A 21,128-nucleotide genomic window follows, 5' to 3' on the forward strand; every position below is an offset into this window, starting at 1 on the left:
CCACCATTTATGGTGCTCAATATTTTGTTATACAACATTATAGTTTGACAGATGTTGTGGAATTAAGGATGTAATTTCTGATGTTCCCATTTTTTAAAGGAATTCATAAAAGAAAGCTATCTCTTTGTATATGGGGAGGCTTCCCAAAAAAATGACGATTTCCACAGGAAAAAAATAGCAGGAAATAGTTTGAGGAAATGTTCAAGAGAATAAATTATTTGCTATCTACAGATTAAAGAAGAGCAACTTGTGGTGAAGATGTAGTTTAAGGGGTAGAGCACTTGCCTAGCAAGCACCAGTCCCTGAGTTCAAACCCAGTCCAACAACAACAAAAGAGCAACTTAAATAGAACCACATGTCTAGTATATGACAGGGGAAAATAGTATTAAAAAACAGTTTGCAATCTCTGACCAGATGGTTGAAAGATTCATAAAATGACTAAAGGCAGAACTTACTGTTTAGGCAAAGAAGTATGAATGACTACTTGAGACAGAAATGTAACATAATAAAACAAAATGTATGCTTTTGAAGCAGTAATAATGTAGGATGGATTGAGATAAAGAAAGAGACCAAAGAGAGAGACTACTGCAACAATCAAAGAATAACACCAGTATGGTCAAATTACAAGAGGAAAGTGAGAGAAGGCACCAGAATACTAAAGAAAAGTAAAAGTGTTTTGAAGATGAGAAGGAGCTCTGAAATCATCATTTCCAACACTACCTACCTACAAATATGGAAATCAAGACTCAGAGAGGTTAAACATTTGCCTAAATTTGTGACAGCAAAGTACAGATATGAAAAGCTCTTTTTTTTTTTTTTAACCACTCTCCCCCTCTTTGGCAGTACTGGGATTTGAACTTAAGATCTTGTACTTGCCAAGCACTTGAGCCACACCCCAGCCCATGAACAGCTCTTTAATACAACTCCACATTATTTCTCAATCAAAAATTTTTAACTAAGTAGAAATGAAGCATGGAAAGGAAAAAGTCTGGGAGTCTCTCCAAAGTTTCAAGTATCTCAAGCATAAGAACCATGACACCACTAAGAGAACTGACTAAAGCAAATGGGAGGGCTGGTATGTGAAGGAGGGAAAGTATTATGTTTTATACATGTTCAATTTGATGTAACAGCAGGAAATCTGAATATGAAAGTCTAGCATGCTACAGATCTATCTTTATTCTCTATAGTCTTTATCTTTTTCTTCCCCCCTTTGGCAGTACTAGGGTTCAACCTCAAGGCCTCGCACTTGCTAATAAGCAGGTACTCTGCCACTCAAGCCACCATAATTTATTAACAATGACATACTGAAAAATATTTCTAAGGAGCAATGTCATGCAAAATCAAAGCAAATTATAATGAAGTATTTGTCTAGCATGCATAAGACCCTGAATTTGACCCCCAGCACTGCACAATATAGTAATGATAAATAAACCACCTTCCTTTGTAATTTTATGCAACCAAAGCACTTTTTATTTAAAACAACTTACATTAGACCAATAGCTCTTCCATTCATTTATTTACTTATACAAATTTATTTCTTTAAAATAATACTACTAGCCAGGTGCCAGTGGCTCACTCCTATAATCCTAGCTACTTAGGAGGCAGAGATCAGGAGGATCACAGTTTGAAGCCATCCTGGCCAAATAGTTCGAGAGATCATGTCTTGAAAAAAAACCCATCACAAAAAAATGGCTGGTGGAGTGGCTCAAGTTGTAGGCCCTGAGTTCAAACCCCAGTACTGCAAAACTAATAGTAATAATACTTCTTAGAAGAAGGTGAGGGGAGTAGAGGGGTGATTATAGAAGTACATTATACATATGATAACATGTAACGTAAATAACATAATGCAACCCACCAAAAAGTGTTAAAAAGTAGGGGCAAAGAGAAAAAAGTTAAAGCATATCATATACACATTGTAAATATCAGAATGAAACTCCTCTGTATGAGTAACATGTCGATTTAAAAAAATACTTTTCCCATTTTTCTTTTTATGTTTTCTCACACTAGTCTAAGAGTTTCAAATAAAAGGGCTGGAAAACACTCAAATGTGAGAAATGATAATTAGATGTATCAAGAAATATAGCAAGGAATGTAAGAGTAAACAGCAACATTGGTAGGAGAAAAAGTGAAACAAAACCATAACAGCAGGACAGCAAACAACAGAAACACAGTCCAGCCTTAAAACAGCTAGTTCTTCCTTCTATCACACCTATATTAATATTTTCTAAAACACACATCACCTGCACCTTGATCCTCACTTCTTGCACCTACACACTCTTTCTTCCTTGTATTTGTAAAATCTCTTCTCCATCCAAACAACGCTTGCTGTGAGACCCAGCTTAAGCTGAACACTGGTGGTTCATGCCTATAATTCTAGCTGCTTAGGAGCACAGAGCAGCAGGATCTCAGTTGTAAGCCTGCTCAGGCAAATAGATCTCCAAACCCCATCTCCAAAATACCCAACATATAGCAGAGTTGGTGGAGTAGCTCAAGCAGAAGAGGGCCTGCTTAGCAACAAGTATGAGGCCCTGAATTGAAATCCTGATAGAGCAAAAAATGAGCTTAAAAACAAAACAAAGCCTAATGTGGAAAAAGCCTTGAAATAACAAGAACTGGGTGTAAGTTTGTTATTCCACTATTGTTTAAAGTAAAAATCAAGGTTTTTCTTCACTGATTTAAATCCAAACATTCAAAACTAAGTTTGTTTTTTCTTTTCTTTTTTTTTTTTTTGGCAGTACAGGAGTTTGAACTTAGGGCATTGCACTTGTTAGGCAGGTGTTCTACTACTGAGCCACTTTACCAACCCAAAACTAACAAGTCTTAAACATGAGTGCTGAATAAAGAGTAAGGAAAAGAGTTGTTCCTATTTAGCTTCTCTTTCTTTTTTTCTTAAGTAATACAGGGTCTCACTGCTGTAGCCCAGGTTGGTTTGGAACTCAACAATTCTCCTGCTTCTGTCTCTTGAGTGCTAGGATTACAGGTATGTCCCACCATGCCTGCCTCTTAGTAATTTTTTTAAGAGCATAGCTGGGTATACTTTTATATACATTTCTAATCCTAAATATGCAAAAAATAAACTTCAAAAAACTAAAGAGGCCTTGCTTCACAAAGAATATGCTATCTAACTGGGAGAGAGGGAGAGAGTATATATATATATAAAACAAGATGAATAACAAGCGCCTATTCAGTAGTACAGAAAACAAATGTTACACTGGTACACCACGGCAGAACTGCTATGCTAAGGCAATCATGTGTAGCCTGCCAGGCAGAATTTAAATATGCAGACAGAGAAGACAGTCCAGCAGAGAGAAAGAGGTAAGCAAAATGAGAAGCATGCTGGGGAAGGAAAGTAATTAAACAACAAAAGAGAAGGCCAAGCCTGTAATCCTAGCTACTCAGGAGGCAGAGATCAGGAGGATAGCAGTTTGAAGTCAACGCAGGCTAACAGTTCGAGAGACCCTATCTCCAAAAATCCTTCACTAAATAAATAAATAAATAGGCTGGTGGAGTGGCTCAAGGCCCTGAGTTCAACCCCAAGTACCACCAAAAAAAAAAAAAGAAGAGACAGAGAGAGGTCCAAACTCCATTCACGGGAGAGGTAGACAGAGCTAAGGATTTTAGTTTTCTGACTATATACTTTAGGAAATTGTTTCTGTGCAGGAACAACACAGGGTCAGTTGATTCCCTTCAGAAATGGCTAACTTCTTCTCAACATATGCATCTCTTCAAAACGTCACTTCATTAAAAGGTCTTCTTCAACTGCCCTGCCAGAGTAGCCCCTCATGTCAACTTCCTCCCCTGCCAGATCCCAAACACTGAAAAACCTAACCATGACAGGGTTTCTTGTCTGTTTGTTTGTGGCAGCTGATATTGTTAGCATATTATACTTGTACCAGGGGTACACGCTGACATTTACATGTTTACAATACACCTTAAGATTTACCCCCTCCTTCATCCCCTTTCCCCCTTCTTAGAGCAATTTCAACAGCTTTAATTATTCTATTTTTATACATGAATACAGAATACTTCCACCTTATTTGCTCTCCTTCACCCTTTCCATATGCCCTTCCTTCCTCCTGAGAGGACCGGTTTTATCTTCCTGTCCTTTTATTAAACAAGAACATTGTTAGTTTATGATAGTTATATAGGGGATTTGGTTTGGCTGTGCCATTTCCATATATACATGTACTATACCCCAAACTGGTTCATCCCTGCCCTTATTCTCTTACCCCATTTCCCCTTCTGGTGGTGACTTCAACAGGTTTCAGTATTCCATATTCCTACTTGTACAGAAAGTTCATCAACCATATTCATCTTCTTTACTTTCTTCATTTACCCCCCCTCCCACTATTTCTCTCCCCTTAACATGACCTGTTTTACATTTCTGTCCTTCATTGTTTAGGTGACTGTTGTTCAGTGGGGATTTTGCCTTGGTGTTTTACCTGTAAATATTTTGTGCTTTAATCAGTTTAGCCCTTCTCCACTACTCTTCTTCACCATTTCCCCATCTTGAGGTGTTCAATAATTTTCAGTATCTTCCCTTGTGTCTTTTTTCTACACAGATGTGATGTATTTCATTATCATCACCGTCTACTATTCTGTCTTTCTTTTGTTCCTCCCTTTGTCTCCTGTAACAGTCCCACTTTTGGAAACATATTCTGTGTATGTTTATATGTACATACAATAATATTTATACTTGTATTGGATCTATCTTCCACATATGAGAGTAAACATGTGACCTTTGTCTTTCTGAACCTGGATAACTTCACATAAGATGATGTTCTCCAGCTCTATCCATTTAACCATGATCTTTTGTATAACACTTACCACTAAATGAAATCATATTCTTTTCATACTGGGTGGTATGACTCCTGCTTTAGAATGTAAGTTCCCACTAAAGTATTCCTACCACTCAGCATGGCACATGCCACATAATAGGTACTCAGGAATTATCTGTTAGATAAATGAATGAATGCTTCTGTCAGCAATCAGACTACTCTCAGGTGAAAAATAAGCAAAATCACTTATTGAAACAGAATTTTAACTTGTACATGTAAAAGCTTTTAGCCAGGCATAGCAGTAGCACATGCCTATAAAACCAGTTACATGGGAGGTATAGTTTGGTCTTGCTTCCTGCATATTTAAAAATTACTCCCAGTGATGAAGAGTAAGGAAATGTGCTTGGTATTTGTGGTTAATCACAAATATATATACATGTATATATGTATATATAAACTTTGTTTGCTCTTTCTGTATTGAACAGAACAAATATTTGTCCAAATAGTTCATTTGTAACACCATCCTTCCTTTTCAAAGAAGGGCCTCAAAGAACATACTAGTTTCTTCAGACTTGCAGAGCAGTTTATCTAACTGAACCAACCTATGAAAATATCTACAGGGTTCAGAGGAAACTAAGAAGGTAATTCCTAGTTCTTGATAATAAGGATCTACTGAGAATCATTATTCAGGCAAAAAAAATTACAATGAAATATACTAACCAAGTAGCAGACTAATAGATTAAGAAATTCAATCGGCTTCAAGACTGGTAGACCAATGCTTTGTCTGAAGTAATAGGTCTTTGCTATTTTCTATTGCTACTGAATCAACAGGCAACTGAAAATGATAGTGCTGATATTTAAGATTTGCTTTAAAAAAAAATGGGGAAAGCATAAATGAAATCATGAATAAAGTATTTACTGAAACTAGTTGCCGATGGATACATGGAAGTCCACTATAACTGTCTACTTTTGTCTATGTTTGAAAATTCTGATTAAATACTAAGAAAGACTGATTCTGCATTACATAGTAAAAGTGAAAAGTATAAATTAGTATTTCACCTCAAACACTGGACATCAACACTACAATCCATCATAGCTAATGCACCTAACTCATACTTAACCATTAATCCACGTAATAGGTCAACCTCAACTAGAGACAAAGACTAAAACAGAACAAGAGTCTGAAATACCTATCTCCTTATCTCCTGGTGGTCACCATTAAAAAAATATCACCTACAGAAGCCTGAAGTAAAAAAAGAGGAAAAAAAAAGGAAAAAGAAAAAAGACTGAAGTAAATTATTTTAAGCATATTAAATGAATGACTATAGGATTATTTAGAATGACAGAAAGGGTTCTTTTCAAGGGCACAGGTCAACCTAAAGTTGAATAGTTTAGACTATCTATGCTCCTATTTGCTAACAATGCTTCAAACAGTTCTGGACTTGCTTTTTAAAGTTTAGTAAGTCAAGTCTGAATTATTCACTGGGAAGCTTTTAATTTCCTAGCCACCAAATGCAACCCTTTGGGTTTAGCTTTTTTTTTTTTTTTTCCAGGACTGGGGCCTGAACTCAGGGCCTTCACCTTGAACCACTCCATCTGCCCCTTTGTTTTGTGTGTTAAGTATTTTTGAGATAGGGTCTTGAGAACTATTTGCCCAGGATGGCTTTAAATCATGACCCTCCTGATCTCTGCCTCCTGAGTAGCTAGCATTAGTCATGAGCAACCGGCGCCTGGCAGCTTTAGTTACTTTTAAAACAGTGTTTTTACTAGGGCTGGCTTGGACCAAGATTCTTCTATGTATGTTACCCAAGTAGCTGGGATGACAGGCACACCCCATCACACCCAGCTTATTGAAAGAGATGGGGGTCTTAACTTTCTGTGTGATCACCTCGAGCCACAAATCTCCCAATCTCTGCCTCCTGAGTAGCTGACATAACACGCATGAGTCACTGTGCCTGGTTTTATATATATATATATATATATATATATATATATTTTTTTTTTTTTTTTTTTTAAACAGACTGCGAAAAACAAAATACAATAAATCTGCTTAAAAAAAGGACATGATACACTTCAAAATCAAACCTGGTAAAACTTGGGTTTTGTCAACTATGGGAATTGGTTGCCATACAAACTTTTAAAAGAGAGGGCATGAAGGTGTGGCTAAAACTACACTGTAATGGGGTTCACAGAAAAATTAGTAGTCATTTCTGAATTTTGAAGAAAATACATAATGACAGTATACATTTCCATGTCTTAAAATTTTAATTTCAAGCTTCTGCCACCTTCTTTGTTTTGGGTTTAGGCATTCTATAAATTATTAGTATTGTATCTTTTACCCAGGTCATTAGAACCTAGATGGAAAGATTTCTACCAAAAGTAAAGTGTGGGTCGGGGATGGGTGGGGGAGAAGGGAAATGACAACACCTTAGTTTTTTTATTTTGCCCTAAATCCAAAAGGGGTGTTGTCTACTGTCTGCAGAGTAAACAGAAAAGGGAGAAATCAAGTATAGCAAAAGGAAAAAAGTAGTGGGACTAGAAGAAGAAATCATTCTAGACGAACAGTCAGGTGGCAGTGGTTCAAACCTGTACTCCTAGCTACTTGAGATGTAATCAAGGCTTAAGGTCAGCCTGGGCAAATAGTTTTCAAAACCCCATCTCCAAAATAACCAGAGCGAAATGGACTGAAGGAGTGGCTCAAATGATAAGAGTGCCTGCTTTGCAAGCACAAAGTACTGAGTTCAATCCCAGTCCCAACCAAAACAAGCCAAAATATTCACAGTGAGGCATGGTGGTACAGAACTATAATCCCACCACTAGGGAGGCTGAGGCAAGAGAGTCAAGTTCGAGGCAGTTTACACAGAGAATTCAAGCCCAGCCTGAGCTACGTATGATTATCTGTTCTACTTTTTACTCCTGATTAATGTATTATCTTATGAATTAATTATGCCAGATTAATGAAAGGTAAAATGCTACAGGCCATATCCACAAAACTGAGTATTTAAAAATACTATACTAATTATCACTTATGAGCACAACATTTACAACTCATACACTCTCTGGGCATAACAATACATACCTGTAATCCCAGCACTCAGGAGGCAGAGGCCAAAGGATCAAGAATTCCAGCCACCGGCTGGTAGAGTGGCTCAAGTGGTAGAACACTTGCCTAGCAAGCATGAAGCCCAGAGTTCAAACCCCAGTACTGCAAAAGGAATGCCAGGCTAGAACCAGGGTCAAGGTCAAATTGTAAGAGTGCCTGCCTCAAGCTTAAGATGCTCAGTCCAGGGGCTGGTGGAGGAGTGCCTCAAGTGGTAAAGCATCTGCCTAACAAGCATGAGGCCCTGAGTTCAAACCGTGTGACACACACACACACACACACACACACACACACACACACACACACGTAAGCTCTTCAGTTCAAAAACCCCAGTACCACCATCAAAAAAAAAAAAAAAGCAACAGAAAACATGTTGGACAAGACTAGAGGTCAAAAAATTTGAGATTGAAAATGGCAAAATGTTACTGATTGCTAAAGCTGAGCGGTAACTATTAGGTCCTTGATTAGCCACTATACAATTCTAGCTCTGCTTAGAAAGGTTTGAAATGTCGTGATAAAATACATGCACACATAGCAAATATTTAAAAAAAAAACTTGAGAAGCTAGATGTGTTTGTGCTCAACTATCATACCAGCACCAGGGAGGCAGACGCAGGAGGATCACCAGCCTGGGCTACCTAGCAAGATCCTGTCTGGGGGATGAGGGTAGTTACAATTTTTATTTATTAGGATGTTGGGTTTTGAACCTAGAGTCTCACACATGTTACCACTGAGCTGGTGTATACCAACCTTAAGTTTATTTTGAGAAAGGTTCTCACTAAGCTACCCAGGCTAGCCTGGAACTTGTGTTAGCCTGCTCCTGCTTCAACCTCCCAAACTGCTGCCATTACAGGTGTACACCACTACACCTGGCATAGGCTGTTTTTTAACATAGTATGGTTTCAACTGTGTTCCTACAAGAAAATGACAAGAGGTGTTTCCTACTGCTGTACCTTGATACTTTTCTGTTTGGAGTATGTCCTTAATTTAACTTTTCTTATCAAAGAAAAAAAATCACTCATTTTGACATCATTAGCTAAGGGAATTTCACTGCTTTTAAAAAGGCAAACTGGCAATTTTTTCTTCATTTCAGTCATTTGTGAGAAATGACAAAGTCAGCTCAAGGTACAGTCCCTACTATGTCTCCACAACAAGAAATCCATCTGTGAAGGGAAGCTACTGGTAAAATCATTTCAACCAAACCCAAACTCAGGAATCAAATCCCCCTTTCCATTTAAATAGTTCCATCATTAAATAGTTTTAGTTTTTTTGAGTCTTTTTTAGCAGTACTGGGGTTTGAACTGGGCCTAGTGGTTGCTAAGAAGGTGTGATACTGTTAAGACATGCCTCCAGCTCCCATCATCACGTATTTTACCTTTTAAATTAAAACAATGATACCATAGGATCAAACAGCATCTCTGCAGACAGATTATAAGTGAGCTTTGTATCATTAAGAGCCAACAATACAGATGAATTTTAAGTAACAACTCTACTCTCACACTAAGCCATATAGCTTAGTATTAGATTTAGGTATTTAGTGATACATTTTCCTCACTGATTCCACAAATATTAACAAAAATGTGTACTATTCTGAGTCAAAACCTATTCTGTTTAGCAACAAAGGAAACTATCAGTTATACTGGGTTGGAGGCTTAGCTCAAGAGGTAGAGTATCTATCTAGCAAGTGCAAGGCCCTGACTTTAAACCCCAGGATCATCCCTTCCCCCAAAATCAGTTACATTATTTCTAAACTCAAAGTGCTAATGCTATACATAGTATTGTTAACTACTTTTATTCCAAGTAAGTACTTTAAAAAACCTACTCTAGGGCTGGAGGCGTAGCTCAAGTTAGAGCACCTATGGAGCAAACACGAGGCCCTTAGTTGAAACCCCAGTTTACCGCACCCCCTCAAGAAAAAACAACCTGCTCTGAACAGAGGGAAAAAAATTATGAAACAAAACATCAACAGCTTCTATGAGGACACCCATTATTGTACATCTAAATCATTAGTTGGAATAACTGTAAAGGATTTAACTCTCTCTTCAGTGTTTAAAAGCATCATTGCCTAATAATTTGACAGAAACTTAAGACTTTATTGAGTAGATCATTTTTGTAATGTACCACTAATCAAGTAAGAAATTTAAAAAATACGTACAGTTCCAGAAAGGACATCATGGGGGCAACAGTTGAGAAGGTGACTCTTGCATACTCTGTCATCACTGAATTTGATTCGTTGACGAGTAGTATCTCCTGTAATATAGAAAAGTTAATAACATTCAAGGTTAGACAACAGTAAAGTATTTATTTATTTTCTGAAACCCCTAATGTCACTAGTTTTTTATGTGTGGCTGTACACACACACATTTATAAATCAGCCCAAGAGGGATTAGTTTTTTTATAACATCCTATAGAAAACTATTTTAGATAACATGCAGCTGCAGTATGTGTACTGCACATGTAACTCAAATAGTCAAAGTGGGAAAGCAATGCATTTTGTTAAATAGGAGTACTTCAGAAAAGCACAGGATTTTAGAGCAGGAATGGACTCTAAAGATTATCAAGTCCAACTCCTTCACATTGCAGATGAGGAAACTGAGGCCCCCAGAGGTTAAGCGACTTGCAGCAGACCCACTAAGAGAGTTTCTATGGGTATACAATGTTCCCTTCTTGACAGTAAACACTGATTTATTTTGCAATTATATACATTAATTGAGAAATATAAAAAGTAATCTTGCAAACATTGCATACACACTGCGAATCCCCACTGAACCCCAGACGCCATTTCTTCCACTATTTTGTTCCAGCTGAAGTGTCTCCCTTTTGCTGCTGGGAGGGGTTAGAGAGGGTAGAGTAATGCATTGAAAAGCGTACAAACCTGGAAGAAGGACTCACACACCAGTCAAACAAAGGCACACTGCCTAAATGAAATGTTAACTTTAATGCCTCCAACGCTTCCACACCTCCAAGTCTTATGTGATCTATGCTATATTGCCAAACTGGATACATTTAAATTTACTCTGTCCTTATATATAAAACAATACAGCTCCTAAGCAACATCCTAAGAAGCATCCAATCTGCTTATCAAATATGGCTATTTACTCAAAACTTTAAAGAATCTAAGAAAAAGAAAGGTAACTAGCTCTAGTTACAAATGTTAGTTACAATTTTTTTTTTTTGCTTAGAATCTCTTTGGAGAAACAAAAAGAAAAGACTCTTAAGAATGTCTCCTCTTTCTATATAGAATGACAAGCCCTAAGGAATGTAGGTGTTTTAACTTTCAGCCTTAAATGGATATCATCACTGATGAATGAAAACCTACTGGTGAATTACTGAAGCAAAAACTGTTGAAGCAAGCCAAAAGAGATTTTGGAGTGCCTGGAGCACTCCAAAAACTTATGTAGGAAGTGGTTCAATCACTTAATTTCTTTACTTTCACTTGTTAATAACCAAAAAGGCTAAAAACTTTACCCCTTCAAACTTAAATTCAACTAAACACTGTACGGTGAGATTTTGTTCAAATTGTTTTAACACTGTAACCAGGGCACATACATTTTTAAGAACAACGATTTATAGCTAAAATGATAGCTTCAGAGCAATTCAACAATAGGTTTTCTAGAGGCTAGTCTCTATTAGGTTGTTTTTTTGACACAATTTGGAATAATCCATTTAGTGTTCACGCCTGCTACTACAATAAAGGTTACTTTGATGGTCCTTTTTCTCCTTTTAAACACAGCTGCTTTTGTTCCACATTCATTAACACATCTGAAAAGTTAGTGATAACTCACGGCTCGGCGAATGCGGGGCCTTTCTGACACTCCCTTGCAGATTGAAGTAGGCAGGCATAGATACATTGAACCTTTACAAATAAAACAAGGGGCCAGATTGTTCAGTTTGTATAGAATAGACTCTGCCAGCAATTCAATACAGCATCTAGAAGTACATGTTGACTGTAAAGATTCTTGTATATGAAAACAAAAGTGAACAAAATCAGGGTGTTTTATATATTTATATAAATATACTTTTTTTTTTCTTTTTACAATACTGACTTAAGTGTAACCCCAAAGTATATGACTGGCTGTAAGTAAATGTCCAAGGCTAGAGCTCTGCAAGTGGCACTTGGGCTAAATGGGGTTTTTGTTTGGAAAAAAAAAAAAAAATCTTTTAAAAGTCTTTTTCATGAAGACTGGTGAGTGCCTCAAGCTCATGTCAGAATGGCACTACGATAAGCTCACACCAGAATGTCAAAACTATAGAAGAGGTTTTTGGTTCCCAGCATTAAAAAAAAAAAAAAATTGTTTTAAATCTGCGCCCCAATTATGTTAAGGACTTTAAAGGTGAAAAATTTTTTTAAAGTAGGGGAAAAAAACCTTACATATCTAGGAGTCTCTCTGCTATAACTGAGCTTTTCAGCAATTTAACAGCAGTATCATTTCACTGTTTTGTTAAACTTACGGCTCCAGGGAATAAGCAAGGCTTAGAATAAAATTAAGATTTGTGGAAGTTTTACTATTTCATCTAATAAGGTGTCTGTTTTGTTTAAATAATTACATTAAATCTAGTATTAAGGTATAGGTGCCCTGAAGACACTCTACCAGGTAAAATATGAATATAGCAAACAGCAACCCTGGTGAGCTTTAAAAAAAAAAAAAACAAAGCAAAACAAAACAAAAAGTCTCTATAAATGCTAAAAATCAATGCCTCACTGAAAACGAACAGGTATTCTATAAATATTTAAGATCTGTAACAAACACAACAAATATAGCTATCAAATATTAGTCACAGAATAAAATAAAACTAATAATTTGAGATACAAATACCCTCAGAGGGACTGGTAAGTGAGAACCTGTTTATTTTTATTTTCAACCTTCTGTTTAAGGGACTTTAAGATTAACATTTTTTAGATATTGCATGAATATGTAGTCAGTTTGGGGCTTATGCCATAGAAATATAACTTGGCTAACACCAACAAAGAATTTTTAAATAAAAATGCTGATAATTTTGGTTCCTCTCACAATATCTGGCCCAAACCATGTTTTTCAAAAGAAACTAGGTAAAGCAGCATCCGTTTTAAGAAAAATAAGAAAGACTACAAATAAGGAACAAATATGAATCAAATCTCCTTATAATACCAGGAGTTATTTTATGGGTTCAATACACTTCATCTTTGGATTTCCTAGGCATACAGTCATACAAAAATAACATAAACTGTGTGAGTAAATTCCCCCAGTAAATTCCCTCTCGTATTTAAAAATAATAATCAATAAATAAATGAGGGAAAAATACCCTGTCACATTGACATTGGATTAAAACCTATTAGCGACCCTATCCTCTGTGTTAAGCAATGGAACTACAAAGAGCTTAATACTAGCACTCTACTCCCAAGGAACCCATGATTTGTGCTAGAGAGATAGGATATATAACACCAAGTAGCATCATCCAAGTGCCACATGGTGTTTTGAACAGGTAGTGTCTTTAGGAATTTTAAGACCAGAATGACCATGAAGTTTTGGGAAGGTTGGGAAAGGCTTCGTGTAATAAGTGGAAGCCAAAATTTGAAATACAGATAGAACTCAGAGCAAAGGAAAGGAGAACAACATTCCAGACTGGAGTAATATATTTGACAAACCTTACAAAGGTATGATGGTTTGGGCAAATAAACCACAGTTGGCTTTGGCAAATGGCTTCAGGTATGGCAATAGCAAAGCTGGGGCCAGAATTCCATTTTAGGGGTAAAATTTTATGCCTGAAGTGTTTTTTATAAATTCAGATTTTTAGAGTGTAACGTTTCAAGATTTTTTTAAATGAAGCAGAGAATAGGTTGAGTCAACAACAACAAATTGCCCTACTTTTAAAAGCAAAGGGCTCTCTGTCCTATAACCTCCATAATAATTAGACTTTGTACATAACTAGAATGCCAAGAGTTTAGGATTGAGAATTTGATTTAGAACTTTGGCAGGTAAAGAAAATTTTCATCTGAATAGAAACACCAAAAGTTCTATTAACATTTCCTACCAAGAACTATCTTCAAAGTTACAACATTTTATCACTCTCTTCTGTTCAATTCCTTCATGGGTGTCATAGATTAAAACCTTTATTTGAGAATACTTGAGTCACAGGTATACAATTAAAAACTGGAATACATACTATTCCTCTTTCACCAGTGTAACAGAGCATAAGGTTGTTACTGAGGCAGTCAGTTTTACTCAGGGAATATGGACAAGCCACTCCGAAAGAGGGCTCCTCTGTTCAAACTGTACTCAATACTACTGTTCGCAAAATCCCCTTCGATCTACTGAGAGGGGAAAAATAACCCTATTGTACTTCCCAGCACTACCTTTTATTGTCTTCCTGCCTTTTCTGAAATGATGCATACTTAAATTTTAGTAGTACATAAAACCTTGGCCTAGGTGGTATCTGACATTGTACATAGTGCATGCTATTTTCCCAATACCCACCCCTCCCCCTCAATACCACCCACACTTTCCCTCCCATACAAACAATAAACCAAATCAACTTTCATAGGTGCTATTTTAAAAACATCAAAATTTTACTTTACCCATTCTCTCCGATGCTCCCTGTATTTTTTTAAGCTGTGAGTGGATGACCATGCTATGTGATCAACAACTGTGAAGGCTAAGCAAAATGAACTGAGTTTAGTATTGTAATTTCAAAAGAACCTTTAAGTTTGTAATATTTGACATATTTAATGGTATGCAGAATCCTATCTTACTGCATATTATCAGGCATTAATGGCAAGCAACTTATAAAAGCAGTCAATATTTCTTTTGTACAGAATTCTTAGCTTAGGAAAAACAAAGAGGAAGGAGAAAACGCAACAGCACACAAAGCAATGGAAGCATTCCCACTGCAGGGACAGGGAAGGGAAAAATCACTCCCACATTTTCTAATATGACAACTAAAAAAACCCTCCCCATAGGAAGACTTGTCAAGGGCCATGTCACGGTTGGCTAAGACAGGGCAGGCTCCTTTACCCCGAAGTAATATCCAAACCCCTTTAGAAACAGGAAAGCTAGAGCTAAAAAGAGAATTGTAGAGTGGAAAACTTAAAGCTTGTTTCCTTGAGCCCTTGAGTACCTAACTACAGAAACATGCTTTTCTCTCTTATGACCATTTCTTCCAATAAAAGCTGCGGAGCCCACTCAATAATGTGAGACTACATAAAGACTCATGAGTTTCTAATCTACCCCAGGCCAGAGACACCTTAAGCAGTACACAAGTAAACCCTTGGATCTTCATGTAGAGCCAAGGTAATAACAGGAGTCTACTGAGGAGCTAATCTGATCACTTTTTACACTCTCCTCACACTTTCTCATCAACTCTACTAACTGCTCCCATCTACCTTGTTGTTCCTTTAGAATTAATCGATATAAACCCTCTTGTAATTTTTTTTTTTTTTCGCAGTACTGGGGTCTAAACTCAGGACCTACACCTTGAGCCACTCCACCACCTCTTTTTCATGATGGGTTTTTCAAGACAGGATCTCGAGAACTATTTGCCCAGGCCCAGCCAGCTTGGAACCACCATCCTCCTGACCTCTGCCTCCTGAGTAGCTGGGATTACAGATGTGAGCCACCAGCACCCAGCCATTATTAATTTTTGAGACAGAGCTTCCCTTTGTAGACCACACTTGAACTCACTCTCTAGCCAAGGCTGGAACTCATGATCGTCCTGACTCTGCCCCCCAAGTGCTAGGATTATAGGTGTACACCACCAAACCAGGCTTATAATTACTTTTTAAGAAAACTTATTATTACCCTACTCCATGTCACCCTGTTAATAAATACACTAGGTTTAACCTACTCCTTATTTAAGTAGTTCAGCATAGTGTTTATTTTATAAGAGACTTCACCATGTCTTAATAATATGACCATAGATGATTTGAAAACATTTAATATGGTTATACTTTTTACATAGGTATTATTACACAGCAAAGAATTATGACAGTCTGCCTTTCAACTGTAATGTAAAGTTATTTCTGAACTCACAAAGTCACACTGAGTAGTAACAGCAGCTTTTCTTTTCTCCAGAAAATACAAACATAAGGATACTACACAGTTCAGAAAAGGCTATTCATCTTAATCCTGTGGTTCATACAGTCCTATAGTTTTATAATTACCAATAAGTATTAGTACTACTCCCACCATAATCCCCATGACAAGCGTAAAAATTTTTACATGCAATACAGAAAAAATTTCAAAAACAAGTTACTCTTGGTGGATGTTTTTAAATTTTTTAAAAACCTAGCTCACTTGTATATAAAAATCCCTAACGGAATTATAAAAACCGAGGCCAGGACAGTGCAGGCAGCAGGAAAAGCTGACAGTCTCAGAGTTAAGAGAACAGTGCTAATGGACATGTAGAACAGAGATACCAGCGCAGGTTAGTATCCAGGTTCCAAAGCTCTGTCTCATCCTTTACCCCAGACCTATCTTTTTGAGTCCTGGTAGTTGGCAGGGATCAATGTCATAATATTTCTGGGAAAAACTGCTTCAGGAAATGTCACACACTTCTTAGATTTAAGAGAGGCATTAGAAAAGCTACTTAAAAATCAAGGTATAAAAGATTACACAGAATTTAAGATACATGTAATAAAAAGTTGCAACCTGCTACATTTCGTATTTTAACATTTGCAAAACCGCAAATTCTGACACAGTAACACTTGCACTCTGGTTTATCTGGTATCTTCAACCATCCAGAATTTTTTTCTATGCACAAAATCAGAAGTAATAAAAGTTTTCTATTTCTTTACTTACTTTAGAGACAGGGTCTCACTATGTAGCTCAGGACGGACTGCAACTCTCCAACCTCCAGCCTCCACCTCCCACCACACCTGGCTTAAAAGCTATCTCTGACTATGAAAAAAAATGGCTGAAAATAACCAGATACCTAACTACCATTAAAAAAAAAAAAAAAAAAAAAGGAGAAAGTGGTTGACTGACTTATCAATTAAAAAAGACAAGTTCTCATCAGTTGGTGGTAGCTATGAAAGTCAAGGAAAGTCTCCCCAAATCTAAAACCAAAAAAGAACAAGGAAAAAAGAAATGTGAATTCCAAAAAGACACAGGTGACAGACAATCTAATGATAAAGGAAGTTAAAAATGAAAAAGCAATTACATGAAGGAGACGTAAGCTTTAAAACTACCAAAAACAATGTAGCAGAAATACCGTGTCACATTCACAAGGGCTGCCTCTGGGGAAGGATTTAGACTATGAAGGAGAACATAGGGACTTGATTTGTAATGCTTTAGTCGCTTTTTGAAATTTAGCAGAAATATTCAAGATTTGTTTACTCATATAGATGTTGGATGTTTGACTGTCCCTTGTACTTTTTAAATATTTTTTCCAAAATCAGATGTCTATAACCAGTCTCACAGAGTGTTATCATTTTAAAATAAACATAACTGTTTATGTGTAAGTCCCCACTCCCCTTTAGATTTTTGTTCTCTCTTAGGATTATTTTATTACAAAGTCAAAACAGGACAGAAGCAAATACATTCATATTGTCTAAGAAAAAGAAAGGAATGACTAAAAGAACTCAACGATCTAAGTATACTAAGGAAAGGAGTTAAGACTCTATTGTTATCAATAATTACTATACCCTAAAGCATATCAACCAATAAACGTACAGAACACCATTGTGGGGGTATATTCTCTCCCATACCCTGAGGTAAATTAATATACAGGAATTTCTCATAATACTGACCCATGGTTTCTAGACTGAGGTGAACGAGTCAACTCTCTCCAAGCAAGCATGCCCTGCTGTTCCCCAATGCAGAATCGCACACTCCAGTTTCCATTCCAAGGTTCTTTTCACATTCCCATTGTGGAACCAGTTGATCAAATCCTAAAGCACCCCGATGGAGCAACACACTCAGAGGAAGTGAGAAATCAAGCTACGTGAGGAAATATCAGCCTCCTGGTCTAAAAAGCCCTCTGTAAGGATCTCCTAGTTCTCTTCATCTCACAGGTTTGTATTTTTGGCCATCATTTCCACTTATAGGCTTGGGTATATACAGTTCAAGCAGCTTTCCTCTTACATGGAAGACCTGGGACAGTATTTTCCAAAGTAGGGGATTTGTACAAAAAAATGATTTGGGGCGTCATATGATTTAATCAAGACATTTTAAATACCACTCACTTAGTAACAAATTTATTTATCAACATTAAATCAAGAAAGAAGTCTCCATGTGGCAGTAATATCTAACTTTTGGCATATGGAATGCTAAGTGACAATAGGGTCTGGCTATCTCTTTATAACACACTATTTTTTTTCACTGTATTTATTTATATGGAGATATTAACTATATTTTAAAATTAACTTAAAATTTTAGTTAGCTGACAAAAATATTAAATAGAAAATGATAAAAAAAAATAGTAAGGGTAGGAAACATGTCTAGAACAAGTTTCTTTAACTTTTAATGTACATCAGAATCTCTTGGAAGGCTTTTTTTTGGGAAGTAGTGGTACTAGGGTTGAACTCAAGGCCTCATGCTTTTGGAACGTTTCTTAAAAAAAACTGGTGGTCTCCACCCCCAGAACTTCTGATTCAGTCTGTGAGTCTAAGAATTCGCATTTCTAATGACATTTTAGATAATGCTGAGATTACTAGTATGGAGACACCATTGGCCTAGAATAGTAATCAACAAGCTTTTTTAAAAGGACCAGATACTCTTAAGTATTTCAGGTTTTCCTGCATCCATATGAGTCTACTGCAACTATTCAACTCTGATGCTATCTACAAGGCAAAGCAGTAGTGGGTAACATGTATATGAATGGACATGACTGTGTTCCAGTAAAATTTATTTACAAAAAGCAAGCAGCCATAGAACTAGCCTTTTATCTACAACTACCTCTCAAGCAAATTAAAAGAGTTTAACATGTAAACTAATAGGACAGAGTAAAGCACAGAACTAGGTATAGTGTACATGTTATACAATAAACATCCAGCCTCTTCTAACAAAAAGCAAACTTTTGAAGTTTAACACTAAAAGAAAACTGAGGCCTGCAGAAATCTGAGGTCTCAAGAAAATAAAAACAAAATAATTTACCATATTCAGAAGACATAACAAAAGATTGTTAAGGCAAGTACAACTGTTTGTTTTTGCAAAAGCTATACTAACAGCACCTAGCTATAAGAATTCAGGCACCTTCTGGAATACCATTCTTTTTTTGTTGGTTTTGGAGTTTGGTTTTTGTTTTTGAGATGGTCTCACTTTGTAGCTCAGGCTGGCTAAGTAACCCAAGTTGAGTGGATTACAAGTAGGCACCACCATGCCCAGCTTTGGAATCATTAAGGAGCATCTATCTCACTCATCTAGTCTTGTCCACACTTACTGGCATTCAGTGTTAAGCTATCTGATTATCTTCAGTCCCACTGCTTATCTGAACCTCCAACAATTTCAAGCTTCATTGCACACATGAAACACTGTGTTACTAAACACTGACTCACTAAACGTGAACGTGCCCTATGACACCTCTTTTCTTTGAATTCCCCATCTTGAACATGCAACTCACTACCCTTTATCCTTAATGTTCTACAATAACACATTCTACCTCAACTAAATATTTACTTGCCACTTACAGAGCTTATACAGTCACACAACATAAATATTCTTTGTCTTCAATGTATTTTTTTACCTGAAATGTCTCAGAAACATAGGCTTACTTGAGGAGTGCTAAACAACTATAGAGAATCCAAAGACAACAGGGGTTCTATGAAGTGAGGTTATCATTATTGTTTTCTTGCTGCTGTGTAGACAGAAATACTCAAGAGTCTAAAATGCAAAATGTGGGGAAAAAATTTAACTGATAAATTATGCAAGTGCTAATAAAGCTTTTGATGCTTTGGATATGCCTGGAATGATGACAAAGTTAAATAGCTACTGAAACTCAGAGAAACTCTTCAGCCTTAGATTTGCTAAAGTTTCTTATGTTAAAGAGTTTACAAGCTCCAGACTAAAATATATCCCCCATTACCATATGTAAAATGTGTGCTTATACATTAAAGGCTACGCCTCCTTCACTTAAAATGAATGATCCAAATAGAATAAAACAATGGCTTACAACTGACCAAGAAATAAATGTGGTCCATTATGTTAATGAAAATTAAGAGAAAATGTATTAAGAGAAAAGTCAAGGAACACAGATTACAATAAAAATGATTTTATAAAGAAGAAAATCCTCTAAAAAAATACTACTTCAATCTTTAATTCAATTATTCTGCAGAAAGGCAGCAATGCTATATTGACCTACAGATTTTAAAGTTAGGTATCATTAAACTTACATTAAGAACAGGCAAACTGCTTTCTGAATTGCATTTTCCTAGGTATCTACTAAGATGAGTATTCTTTCAATTTTTTATTGCATAATCATGTAAGTAATCAGGACTATTAAGACTGACATTCTTTATTAGCCAAAAAAGTATATCATACGGTTTTATAAGATTGCTACCAAAATGGTCAAAATTATCTAACAGCTTTAACTTGTCCACAACAATTCCTAACCTCTATATTCTTAATCTACAGGTTAATTGTGAGTGCACAGTCATTCCTGGCATGATTTAATCCTCAGAGATGATCTCCACTCCTACTTGAAACAATTAAGAAGTATGGATCCCTCAGAACAACTTCCTGTTACTTTCCTGTTTTCTAAATTCAGGAAGTAATCTAAATACATACCCTACAGCTAGGGGTGTAGTTTAGTGGTACAGAGCTTGTGTAGCATGTGCAAGGCCCTGAGTTTGATCCTTAGCATGGCAATAAAAAAAAATACCCTCAGTTTTAATTCTTATCCCTCGCACCCTTCTATAATCAGGAACAAATTTATCCTAGCAACCATAATGCTGTTAGCAAAAGGACTTTTGTTAATGGACATTCTTGCCATTAATCCAACCTAGTCAAAACGACCACCGTCTGTATGGGTTTCTCCAACTGTCACACAGGCAATTCTCAAAATGTTTCTTGAATTTTCCTGTGTGGCTCCTTCCTGTTATCAAATGGAAGACGTTCAGGGAAAACAAACAGAGAGGTACTTACAAAACATAATGAGTCTTAAACTTGAGATGAAATACTAATAATTAATATCTACTTATGGTTCCTCCCTCCTAAAAAAAACAAAAAACAAAAACTCCATATTTACTTTTCAACAGTTTATGAGTATAACATAGGAAAATTATGTGGATTCCCGTATTAACAAATTATAGATTTAACTTGAGGCAAAAAAGGTTATGTG

At 36.4% G+C, this 21,128-nt stretch overlaps 1 protein-coding gene across 6 annotated transcripts in view; it reads right to left on the bottom strand.

Moving 5' to 3' along the window:
- Luc7l2 (LUC7 like 2, pre-mRNA splicing factor) overlaps positions 1-21,128 on the bottom strand; it is a 54,250-nt gene that overhangs the window by 29,654 nt on the left and 3,468 nt on the right. For 4 of the 6 annotated variants that reach the window (XM_020160477.2, XM_020160464.2, XM_020160493.2 and 1 more), the window contains one exon: positions 10,033-10,127. In XM_020160477.2, the coding sequence (XP_020016066.1) occupies positions 10,033-10,127 (95 nt within the window). Of the gene's footprint in view, positions 1-10,032; positions 10,128-11,662; positions 11,734-14,433; positions 21,118-21,128 lie in introns of those variants that run through there. The other 2 variants (XM_020160514.2, XM_074062163.1) reach the window with 2 other exon arrangements.

This window comes from Castor canadensis, chromosome 2 (genome assembly GCF_047511655.1).
Source record: "Castor canadensis chromosome 2, mCasCan1.hap1v2, whole genome shotgun sequence".
In the NCBI taxonomy this organism is placed as follows: Eukaryota; Metazoa; Chordata; class Mammalia; order Rodentia; family Castoridae; genus Castor; species Castor canadensis.